General features: G+C 46.7%; 1 protein-coding gene across 1 annotated transcript in view; it reads right to left on the bottom strand.

Moving 5' to 3' along the window:
• Positions 1-1,477, bottom strand: part of Slc1a4 (solute carrier family 1 member 4) — a 28,017-nt gene extending 26,540 nt beyond the window's left edge. The window contains exon 1 of the mRNA XM_021176313.3: positions 585-1,477. Within this exon, the coding sequence (XP_021031972.1) occupies positions 585-1,099 (515 nt within the window). The 5' untranslated portion in view covers positions 1,100-1,477. The remainder of the gene's footprint in view (positions 1-584) is intronic.
• Between the last annotated feature and the right edge of the window lie 11,039 nt (positions 1,478-12,516).

Genomic DNA, 12,516 nt, shown 5'->3' with positions numbered 1-12,516 from the left:
CTCAACTCTCTGGATCTCGGCTTTCTACAAAGAAATAACGCTAGGCCCCATGATCCTGACCAAGAACGTCCACAACCTGTCCTAAGCCTGAGAGGCAGTCACGTAGCTGGGCAACGGGCTCCACATAACTAACTCCAGTTTTATTATTCTTGGACACATCCATAATTCTGCTGAAAATTGCCAACTTCCTTCCAGACCAAAGGCTGAATCAGAGAAAACCTCAGACTACAAGCTGGATAGCTCCTCAGGCGAAAGTCACTCAATGTCCTGGAAGCTTTGGGGGTGATGTAGGGGAGAAAACAGGAACAATTAAAAAACGAAACAAAACAAACAAACAAAACTGAGAGAGCCCAGTGTAAGGAGTAAAGCACAACTGAGAAGGTATACCCTTAACGTCCCACCTAACGGAAAATCGGTTCCAGCCAAAAGCTGTGGCCTCCAGTCTTTAAAGGTGTGGCCAGCACGTAGCCCAGACGTAAATATGAAATTTAGTGTTAAAGGCCAACAGTAACTGAATTAACTCTAGGTGATATGAGTGCACGTGGCGTCTCCCGCCGTGCCTTTGGCGGGGTGGAGAGCAGTACCTGAGTAAATCGAGGAAAGAGTCCACTGTCTCTTTGGAGACCGGAGGAGGCCCTGAGTTCTCCAGCCCCAGGCTGCTGGACTGGAGGGTCTGCGCGCCCGCCCCTGGCTTGATGATGAACGCCAGAGCAACGGCGAGAGCAGAGGCGCTCAGCGTGGTGAGGCCGAAGTAAGCAACAGCGATGCCACCCAGACGCCCGAGGGAGCTGGCATCCAGGGAGGCGGCTCCCGACACCAGGCTGCAAACCACCAGCGGCAGGATGATCATGCGCAGCATGCGGAGCAGCATCTCGCCCGGGAAGGCCAGGTAAGTGATCTGCGTACGGGTGAGCTGCAGCCCCCGCAGCGCCGCGCCCATGCCGGCACCCACCAACACTCCCGACACGGTGAGCAGCACCAGCGCGTGGCGCCGAAAAAAGCTAGCACAGCGCTGCGATTTGCCCGTCGCCGTCTCGGGCGTTCGGGGCTCTGCCTGGGTGCCGTCGAGGTAGCCGTTGGTCTCGCCGCTCTTCTCCATGTCGTTGCCCGCTGCTCTAAGCGGTAACACTCAAGGAACTTGGAGAAAAGACCGGTTTCGAATGAATGGATCAGGCGGAGACAGTGGCCTGTGCCAGCTGCGGCTTCCGAGCTCTGTGAGTCCCTACAGGAACACTTTTCAGAAAGATAAAAGAGAGACGTGGGTTGTGGGTTGGAGCCGAGGCAGAGCAGACCGCGCCGCGCCCAGCCTTCTTTCAGAGCCGCTGCAGGCTGGAGATGATGCAACGCAGGAGGCACGCTGGAGGCTGCAGCCTAGGAAGGAGGGCGGGGCTGGAGCTCGCCCCGCCCATGTAGGCGCGCCTCCGATGTTACGACCAATTAGAGCCCCGAATATCCGTTCCCCACCTCCCTGACGTTTCCCAGGTCCCGCCCTTCTCCCACCCTCCTCGAGGCACAGCAAAGAGAGTGAGAGACAGGCAGGCCCGGCTCTCCCGACTGGGCGTGAGGCCATCGGCCAATCCTGTCTCCTGGCAGCTTCCAGTCCTACTGTCCAGGCCTCGGGGAGAGAGGGAGGGGAGCGTCTGGAACACCTCGGCAGTTCTTCTCCCCAGCTGGTGGAGGAGGGGAGCCCTCGGAGGTTGGTGCCCGCCCTCCGCTAGGGAGTCCGGAACGACCCAACCTCCGTCCTGCGGGAAATCCTTTCTTCTAAGGGCTCTGTAGGCTTTCCTGGTACAGAGACAAAGGAGTGGGTGAATGGGGGAAAGTCTCATTGTGTGCACGTACAAGACTCTAGCAGAGCTTTACCCTTAGGTGACCGGCGGGTCCGGGTGGCACTATGCACAGTGCCAAGGGTGAGCCACTGCGTGCACTAGCGCCCTCTGGGGCGGGTCCATTGGACTCTGAGGAGAAGCCTGGTGTGTGCAGGCTAAAGACGTAAAACTCTCCCAGGGAAACAGAGCTCTAACGCCACCACTTTCGGTGGCGTGTCTGCCCTGTAACTTCAGCTGAAACACAAGCGGGATTTTAACCACCCCCTTCCGGGGCTCCAGACTTGGCACACCAGCAGTTCAGTCAAGTGTTTGGCCAGTCTGAAAGATGGGTCAATGGATTTTTTTTTTAAATGCCATTTATTTACTATCTTCCTGGGCCACAGCAGATAAAAAGGGAAACCTTGGCAGTCGTTTATTGTGTTGTTTATTTATTTATTTATTTATTTTTCCCTGTTCTGCTTTTGAAGAAAACCCTAGTTAGGTACACAGCTGAGTTAAAGAGGAAGACAATGTGAAGTAAAGTAATTTTGAAGCATACCATAACAGAAAACTGTGCAAATCAATATGTCCTGTCGAGGAACTGTAAAACGTCCAATTGTTGAGACAGCAAAGAGTTCCTTACATGAAGCCATTTAGCTGTCATGTACAGCTTGTTGAAGTAGGAGCTTATTGGTGGGAGGGAGGTTTGTGCATTAGATGAGGACCTATACATATTTTTATCTTGTTTCCCAGAACATGGTTTACCTCTCTGTGCAAGGATGACTGATTCCTACAGACCCATGTTCCTCATTTCCAGGTTGCTCTGCCTCCTTTTGTGTAAGCTACTGTTTTTATGCAAAAGACTGAAGTCATGTTCCAGAAGTGGGTTTCCAATTGCCTGCTTTACAGCTCCACCCAGACATTCTGCAGCATCTCAGCTCAGCATATTCAGAATCAGATCTGTGATTGTCTCCTCCAGCCCGTTACTGTTATCGTGATGATCTGCCTCTGTGAACCTTTATGTTTAAGTTTTCTCTAGTCTGATCTGTTGTTAAGCCCCATGACTCGTGTTGAAATGTCCTTTCTCTCCTCTACTTCCACTAGCCATGCTGTTGACTGCATGCTAGTGCTTGACAAATTCTTCCTTTGTGGCCCAAGCAGGCCTTGAACTCAGAATCTCCCCTGCCTCTATGTAGAGGTTTGGTTTATTGGTATGTATTGTAATGCTAAATACTGGCCCTTGTTGCCTAGGGGACTAGAAGATCCTCACAGTACATCAAAGTGATACTATGTAACCTTGCCCACCAAGTTATTCCTGATTGGTCAATAAAGATGCAGATATCCTATAGCTGGGCAGAAGAGAGGTAGGTGAGGTTTCAGTTCCTGGGCTTGGGGTCTGAGGCAGGACCATGAGAGGGAGGAAAGAAGGTGGAGAGAGAAGACACCAGGGGATAGGTAAATCATGAAAACATGGCCATAAAGGCTGGCCAGTTCAAGTAAGAGCAGCCTAGGCAGAACGTGGCAAGTTATATCTTGGGGTCATTGATAGGGAAGTAGGCAAAATAGCTTAGAGGGTCGATATCTACCCAGCTCTAGTGCTTTAAAGGCTTTTTATAAATATATTGGTGTGTGTCTTTTATCTGGGAACTGAATGATCCAGGCAGAGTAGAAACTCCCAAGTAATATTATTTACCACAATACCTCTACTTTCTGATCGCAGGTATATGTCACTGCACCTTGTTTATTTCCATACTTCTATATCTAGGTGTTAAACAATTACTGGTTTGGGGTATTTATTTTCTGGTGTCTATGTCTGACCAGAGGAGAGCATTGGGTTTTTTGCTCTATCATTGTCTGTCTTACTCCTTTGAGATGGCCTCTCACTGAACCTGGAGCTCGGCTGGTGATCCTCTTGTTTCTGCACCACAGCATGGGGTTATACAAGTGCTTGGCCACACTTCACTTTTTGAGCAAGTGCTGGGATCTGAACTCTTACCCAACAGAATCATCTTTCTAACCTCCTTATTTTTGGCTTTTGAAATTTTGTTTTGTTTGTTTTGAAGCAGAGTTTCATGAACTTTGAGTTGGTCTTGAACTCTCTATGTAACGACAGATAGCCTTAAATTCCTAATCCTCCTGACTGTACCACACACACGCTGGACTTACGTGTGTGTGTGTGTGTGTGTGTGTGTGTGTGTGTGTGTATGCACGTGCACGCATGCGCTCGTGAGCAGCACACAACACCACCAGACTTGGCTGAACCCAGGGCTTTGTGTATGCTCTGCTTGAACCTGGGGCCAGCAAGCTTCCAGTTATCCTCCTGCCTCTATCCCCCTTAGAGCTGAAATTCTAGGAGAGCACAGGCCTCCAGTTTGTTAGACATGAGGCTAGGATCTGAATTGTAGCCCTCATGATTACACAGTAACTGCTTTTAACTGCTGAACCATCTCTCCAGCCCCCTCATCCCTTTCAGAGAGAGAGCCTTGTTACGGAGCCTAGACTAATGTCTAGAATAAAGAGAAAGAATAGGATGGCAATTACAGAAAGAGCGAGCTGAAAAGCATGTGCTGATGAGGGCGGGTGGAGAAGGGAGCTTTATACTTTGTTGGTGGGTATTCAGATTAGTATAGCATTGCAGAAAATGCAAATCAACGTGGCAGGGCCTTAAAAATCAAAAGCCATTTCTTTGATCCAGGGATTCTAGGTATGGTCAAAGGAAGTGAAATCAGCATGTTGAAAGGATATCGGAATTTAATATTTTACATTTACTGAGTGTGTGTGTGGGCACTTGAGTGCTTCTGTGGATACCAAACAACTTATAGAAGTCTGTTCTCTCCCTCCATCATGATGATTTCAGGAATGGGTCTTGGATTGTCAGTGGCAGGTGCCTTTACTCAACAAACCATGTCACCAGCTGGACATCTGTGGTTCTAGTCACAATACCCATGAGACAGAGCCAAATTAGATGCTTATCAGTGGATGCATAGATAAAGGAGACCATTCCAAAAGCGAAATCTATACGAACCTGAAGGACATTGTTAAATGAAACAAAACATTGCATGATCTCACTTGTATATGCAGTTGTTTTATTTTTAAAAGCATGATTCAGAGGCTAAGAATCTGGCCAGGATGGAGCAAGAGGCAGGATGAGACCGAAACAGAAGACTTGCCCCTAGTTTTAGGAAACAGCTAAAGTATGTCAGCAGAAATTTTCTTTTTCTTCAAGAAGACTGGTGAAGCAGGAGTATTGGAGAGACGAGCTGGCCAGCGGAGACGTAAGTAATCTGGTTTCTAGGACTCCTGGGGAGAAACTTTGAATTGGAGATTTCATTTGATGATATGTCAGATGTTTAAAGAGATACTGAGAGCAAATCCCTGTGCAAGGCCCATAGAATTGTCGGAGGGAGGGAGGGAGAGAGAAAGAGTTAAAGCTAAGCATAGTGGCTCATGCCTGAAATCCCAGCATTCAGGAGTCTGAGGCAGGAGGAATGTTCAACAGCAGGCTGGGCTAGATACTAAGTTCAAGGCCAACTGGACTTACACAGTAAGTTCTGGTCTAGCCTTCTCTACAGAGTGAGACCCTGTCTCAAAACCACAAGCCAAGCCAAAATCCAGAACAACAGAGCCAACAAACTGCCCCCCCCCCACACACACACCTTCTAATTGGAGTAGGGCATAATGGCTCAGATCTGTGAGCCAGGACTTGGGAGGCTAAGACAAGGGACTGAGGGTTTGAGGGCAGCCTGGATATTCAGAGTGCCAGGTTTGCTTGACCTATGGGGGAAGACCTTGCCTCCACCTCCCACCTACAGGGAGTGGTGGTGAAGAATGTTTCCGTGGTTACCTAAGATGCATATTCCTGAGGCTAGAACAGCTGAGGAGTCTAAATCTCAACAAAGGACCCTTTCCTCCCTCCACATTCCATTATTTAATTATGATGTATGTATAAGGGTTGTGAGTTAACAACTTAGAATTAAGGTAAAGCTCCAGGTAAGATTACTAGCTGTACAAAGCCTGTTAATCGAGTCCTTCTCTCTCTCTCTCTCTCTCTCTCTCTCTCTCTCTCTCTCTCTCTCTCTCTCTCTCTCTCTCTCTCTCTCTCTGAGTCATTCTTTCTAAGTGCAAGGCTACAAGGGGAGAGGCTTGGGGAGATAGAGTAGAAAAGTAGAGAATTTCTATTAGAGAGTATCAAAGATCTTATTAGAAATTTGGCACAATAATTCATTGAAGTAGATTAAAGTCTAGTGGGAGAGATATACATGGATACCTTTAACCAGCTACAACCTATGGTCCCCAACTTGACTGCAGAATTTGGAAAGTTTAGATTACAAATGAAGAAAGGCAGGTATAGTACTGCATACCTGTATTCCCAGCACTTGGGAGATGGAGGCAGGAGAATCAGGAGCTCAAGGCTAGCGTTAGCTACACTGCAAGCCTAAGGCGGCCAGCTTAGGCTTTATGAAAGCCTGTTTAAAAACAACCTGAAAAGCAAATGGTATTAATATTTGTGTGATTCTGCCGTAGGACCCAACCACTTTTTCTTCTCATTTTCCCCTGCTTGGGGCTGGAGAGATGACTCAGCAGGTTGGAGCATTGGCTTCTGACCTTGTCCTGCTTGACTGAGACTCGACCTAAGGAAACGGAAGGAATGAAGAAAGAACAAGCAAGCACAGAAGAGCTGAGACCAGGTGGGCTGTGCACACTGTCATGGAGCTGGGCTGGCTGTGAAGCAGCCTAGAACCCCCGTGTGTCTGTTCTGTACAGCACAGGCAGAAGAGTTGGCCAATCTAGGAAGGAGGTCTCCTTAGGCAACAGACCTTCAGGCTGGACTATCTTCAATCCTTTGTGAACAATCATACTTTTCACACTGTCAGTGTGATGCACAGACAGACGTGCACACAGAACATCCATACGCATAAAATCAATAAGTAAATTTAATCTTTCTTTATTTCTAAGAATTTCATACATGTCTACAGTGAAATGTGATTATTTATACTCCTCATTTCCTACAACGTCCTTTGTATATCCCCAACATGTCCCACAGTAAATCTCACATTTTTAAAAAAATAATCATTAAATCCAGCTAGTGCTGCCCAGACATACATGGTACATACATGGTGTAAGAACATCTACTGGAACATGGGAATTCTATCGTTGGCCACACCTCCTACAAGGAATAATTCTTTTCCCAAAACTATCAACTGTCCGTAGCTTCTCTATAAGGGCAGGGCTGAGAGATCTATCCCATTTATGCAAGGATTTTGGCCAACATGGTCTTGTGCTATCAGTAGCCTTGCAATTACTTGCATCTACATGCTCATAGTCTTTCATTTAATAGATGAATGAGCTATAATAGTCAAAGGCAGTGGAATCTAACTGAAGGGAAACTAAAGCATGTTGTGGGAAATATTGTAAGTGAACTCACCAACTTTCTGTGGGGCCAGACCACACTTCCACATCCCTGCTGGCCCACCAACAATCTGGCCACAACGAACCACAGAGCTCCTGCCAGGCCATCTCTCCAGCAGGGTGTGGGGTGGGTGTGTGTGTGTGGGGGGCAAGTTCCTCTCGCTACCATGCAATGCCCCACATACCCCATGGCCAGCCATCTCAACACCTAATTACCCAGTAGAATCAAGACTCTTAAAGTTTAATTAACCAATCAGATTTATGTATCATCAATATCACAATTTACAAGATGCCAATACAATAATTTCAGAGCCAATTGATAATGATAAAAGCTTTATCCCAATAATCTAACCTTATGATACCACAACTACTTGTGACTGGTAATGCCACGCGGCTGACATCTGCAGCCATCATCCTCTTCTCTTCCCTGAGATGTTCTCTGTCTCTCTGCAACTCTTAGCTCTGCCTTCCTTTTCCCTGTCCAATCACAGGCCTCCCACTGCCCTACTGTGATTGGACATGGAAAATCCTGCAACAAGAGCATAGTCATGACACCGTTGGGAAACTTTATGGACTAGATGTGAATTCAAGGGAAGTCTCAGATGTGCTGGCGGTGCTCCAGAGAGCAGAGCAGTGGCCTTGCTCTTGAGAAGCTGGAGGGGTCATTGGGGGTGAAGTTCAAGGCATATGCCCACCAGTCCCATATGTTTAGCAGGGAGTGGTATATGTCAAGAGCTGGGTTGGGGAGACAAGTGTTAAAATCCATGAAACTAGCTTACAAGTGTGTAGATGGCCACTACTTTATTTTGGAAACTTGTCTGTACATTAAAAACTTTCAAACTTTGTGGGAAGCCACATGTGCCGTTGCAGAGTGGCACAGGCTACTGCTGGCCACCACGCATAAGTTTGGGCAAACAACCAATGCTTACTTATGCAGTAAAGTTTTTCGCCAAAACACTGCCTGGCCCGGGCATGATAATGAGGCTCTGCAAAGTACTGAGAGAATAACCAATCAGATGTGAGACATGCAGATGAGGTGTGATAATGAGGTACTGAGAGAATAACCAATCAGATGTGAGACATGCAAATGAGGTATGTTAATGAGGTACTGAGAGATACTGAGAGAGAGTAGCCAATCAGATGAGGAACATGCAAATGAGGCATAGTGCATAACCAATCCAGGTGTGAGACATGCCTCTCCTAGGCCTATATAAGCAGCACCAGTTCTGGACTCAGGGTCTCTTCGCCTCTACAATCAAGCTCTCCCAATAAACGTGTGCAGAAGGATCCTGTTGCAGCGTCATTCTTGCTGGTCAAGTCGGACGCGTGCAAAAAAACTTATGAAATAGTAGTTTATAAGAAAGAACAAATGAGCCTAGCTATGGTAGCTTCTCAGCACTTGGGAGGCAGAGGCAAGTGGGTCTCTGTGAGTTCGAGGCCAACCGGGTCTACAGAGCTACTTCTAGGACAGCCAAGGCTACACAAAGAAACCCTGTCTTGAACGACAAAAATCAAAACCAGCAGCAGCAACAACAACAACAACAACAAAAACAACAACAAAAGATGCAGTGGTAGGCTTCAGGCTTGATCCTGTGGCACTGCAGCACTATGATGCCTTAGCAGAGAGACACAAATTACAACTGTAGAGAGGTCACTGCTGCTTCTAAATGCCTTTCCACCTATCCTCTGCTAGGCTGGGTGTGAAAACTGAGGCTTGTCCACAGTTCTCCCAGCCACAGGCGGTTGCAGACAGGACAATTTCTGGCTACCAACCTGAAACACAGCTGATGGACCTTGCCCTTACTAAAGAATGTTAGCCTAAAAATAAGGGACGTTATCAAGGGTGACTGAATCCATTTGGATCTTTTTAAAATATGAGTGTCCTAAATCTTGTGTGGAATGGTTTTGAAGAGTCAAGAAATAATTTTGATATACCAATGAAATATAGACTCTTTGCTGTCTGTAACACATCTAATCTTTGCCATGGGCAGCCAGGGTCCTGGGTCACCATACAGAGGTAAAAACTGGTTTTAATGCATGTGCAAATATGATGGAAATCCTTCCTGGTTTAACTGGTGTGTGATTCAGTCTTTTGATAATTTCAGATGCTATGAAACAATGAGTCAATGATGGCATGATGTGAGAGTTATATGTGGTGATGACTTTTCCTAAATCCAGTTTTGTATCTGATCCCAGCCACAAGATTTTTTTTTTTCTGACCATGAGTAGAGTTCACTTGAGAGAGGCAGAAGTCTCCAATAGGTTTATACATTGCCTGCACTCTGAGCCCTTGCCAATTCCATGAGACCAGACTTGGGCTCACCTGCTCACATGGAACACAAGTCATTATAGTGGGGATCCTCCTAGGTCAGATGTCAGTCAGTCCACCCCCGCCTCCCAGATGTGGGGCAAGAATGCTGAGATCGGCAAAGCTGCCTACTCCCCCTGCTCCTCCCATCTCTCGTGGCTGTGGACCATTTAAGGTGATGCCTATTTGGTAGAAGCAGGATGCTACAAGCAAGCCTTTGAAGGTTCTTCCTGCCTCTGGTTTTGCCCTTGCTTTCTGCTTCCCTGAAGGCTGTGATATGAACAGCCTCCACCACACTTGCCAGGAACTGATCTGAGCTACCTCACTATGCTTCCCCAAAGTGATAAAGTGAAACCTGAAACCATTAGTCAAGAAAAATCTTTCCCAGGGCTGGAGAGATGGCTCAGCAGTTGGGAGTGCTTGTTGCTCTTTCAGAGGGTCAGATTTGGTTCCAGTACCCACATTGGGCAGCTCACATCTACCTGCAACTCTAGCTCTAAGGGATCTGATGCCCTCTTCTGGCCTCTAGGGGCACCTGTACACACATGATATATACACTCCCCTGCCTCTTTACCCTCACCACCCCTTCCACACACATATATTTTTTTAATCTTAAAAAAAAAAAAAGAGTAACTCTCTTCTTTCTTCACTTTCTTCCATCAGGTATTTTGGTTATACAACATGAAGGTACCCGCCACAGAACATGTATAAAAATTACTGGGGCAAATACCTCTGTGACAGAAAATGAGGATGGTGCTGTAGGCAAGCACAGCTGTCAAAGGCAGGATAGGTCTGTCCCCAAGTGAAGGGAAGCATGGAGAAAAAATGAAGGAACACTGTCATGCAGTGAGGGAGGGACAGCTGTTGGGAAGCCTCAAATTGGTGTCAAGGGCCCAGGAAACTAAAGAACAGGTGAGACTTAGCACCTTCTTGCTTAGCTATTGATTAAGTGTAGCTTGTGGGAAGCATGGTGGTAGCACACACATGACAGTGGATCTCAGAGACATTACTTGGTCAGCTTAACTGACTTTCTTGAGGTAGCCATAGTTGATAGCATTTCTGAGGTAAGGTTTCACTGGCATGGTATCATGTGACACTGTTCACTGGTATCATGTGACACTATTCACTGGTATCATGTGACACTATTCCTGGCAGAACATAAACAAATGTCTCCTCACCCTAGAGAGTGTGCTGATGACAGACCAAAGAATGGATACCATCAATACCCAACATGTTTTATTGGGGTTACTTACAGGAATATGAGTACTCATAGGAGCAGGAATGACTCACAGACAGCTGCATCACCAAAGCCCACCCCAACCAGCATGGATGAAAGCAAAAGCTGGAAGCCTGGAGCTTACTGAACAGCCTATAGGCAGCTCAACACATTGGAAAGTGTTCTTTCCTGGTGACTCAGTTGGTCTGATCCTTTTCTACACAGCTCAGTTTGTCTGAGAATGTCTCTCCACAGTCCTTACTGTTCATATATGGTTGGGAGGGAGGAGCCTAATGAATTTGGTCAGTTTTAGGGTCTTCCTGAAACCACAGAGTAATTTACCTCTTGATCTTAGTGAGTTTCCTGGAAGGATGCAATGTTTCACTTCCCCCTTAGCATTCTGTGCCTTAAACTTCTATTTAAGGGGGAAGTCTTTAATCTCAGAGAGCAATGCTGTTCAACATATGGGAACATGTCTACTTATAATACAGTGACTACTTTTCATATGGAGAGTTTTGCCTTCTAGGAGGCATTTTGGAAATAAATGTCTGTGGTCAGAAATCTATGGATAGGACTTCAGAAGTCTCAAAAGAACTCTGATTTTTACTGTGAAATAGAGATCTACTTGAGAGTTTGGGGTCTTTTTGGTTGATCTTGAAGACCTACACTACAAGAGACATGAGAGTAGAAACAGGGAAACCTGCCAGGAAGCCATTGTGATCAAAGAGAGAGGAGCCCAGGGTTAGGGTGGAGCATAGAACACAGTGACACTCAATTCACTGCAGACTGTACTTCTGAGTTAGAGCCACCAGGACTTGCTAAAAGGTTGGATATCGGATGTGAGTGAAAGTCCAGTGATAAGGATAAGGGTTGGGAACATGGCCCTTAGAAGGATAGACACAACAGCTAGCTGATGCAGGGAGGCTAGGTGGTGTAGGAATTTATGGAGGGTGGGAGAAGAAAATAGAAATTGAGGTATCAATTTATTAGATCTAAACTGTCGACCTAGTCATCTTGCTAGAAATGGTGAGCCAGCACTTGAAGTCTTTCTAGAGAGAGGAAGAAGGTCTTCACTGGGTGTAGAGGGCGGTTCTGATGCTCTGATTTAATAGGAATCTGTGTGTGCTGACACTGAAGGGCCTCACCCCCAATTGTTTTTTGATCTATCAATAAAGATGTCAGTGGCCAATGGCTGGGTGAAAAGAAAGAGGCAGGACTTCCAGGTTCCCGAAGGCTAGGAGAGGAAGAGAATTGAGATACTGGGGGGCTGGGGGGGCAGTGTCAAAACAGACTTGGAGCTGCAGGGGAGGGCTTACAAAACGTAGGCAGCAAGGGAAAGCATCCCATGAACTTCACAGAAGGTAACTGGGCAACTAAAGTGAGGGCAGAGTTAGAGGTGTTAAGCAAGGAGTGAAGGTAAGGGCAGGCTAGCCGGGGAAGGTTAGAAGAGCCCAGCCACAGAGCCAATAAGCCCGTTTAAAAATGAATTAATTCGGTGTGTCTTTTATCCGAGGACCTGAGATAGCTTCTGGGTGGGTATGTGTGTGCAACCAGCCAGGAACACAGAACAGTGTAGACAAAACTACATGCTATACCTGGGTCTCACTGGATCCACTGTTTCTCATAGTAGTCCTGCTTTGTGGTGATTCCCCTCTAGGAGGTGGACGAATAGGTTTGATTACCTGGACTTTGCTACAGCAAGAAGAAAAGAGGTGGAGTCTGACACAGGCAATAAAATAACATTTCTTAGTCAAAGTCAGTCACGTGGTCAAGGT

Source organism: Mus caroli, unplaced genomic scaffold, assembly GCF_978045245.1.
Source record: "Mus caroli unplaced genomic scaffold, Mus_caroli_1 scaffold_13, whole genome shotgun sequence".
NCBI lineage: Eukaryota > Metazoa > Chordata > Mammalia > Rodentia > Muridae > Mus > Mus caroli.
The sequence above is the reverse complement of the archived record's forward strand: the minus strand, read 5'-3'. Positions and strand labels throughout refer to the sequence as shown.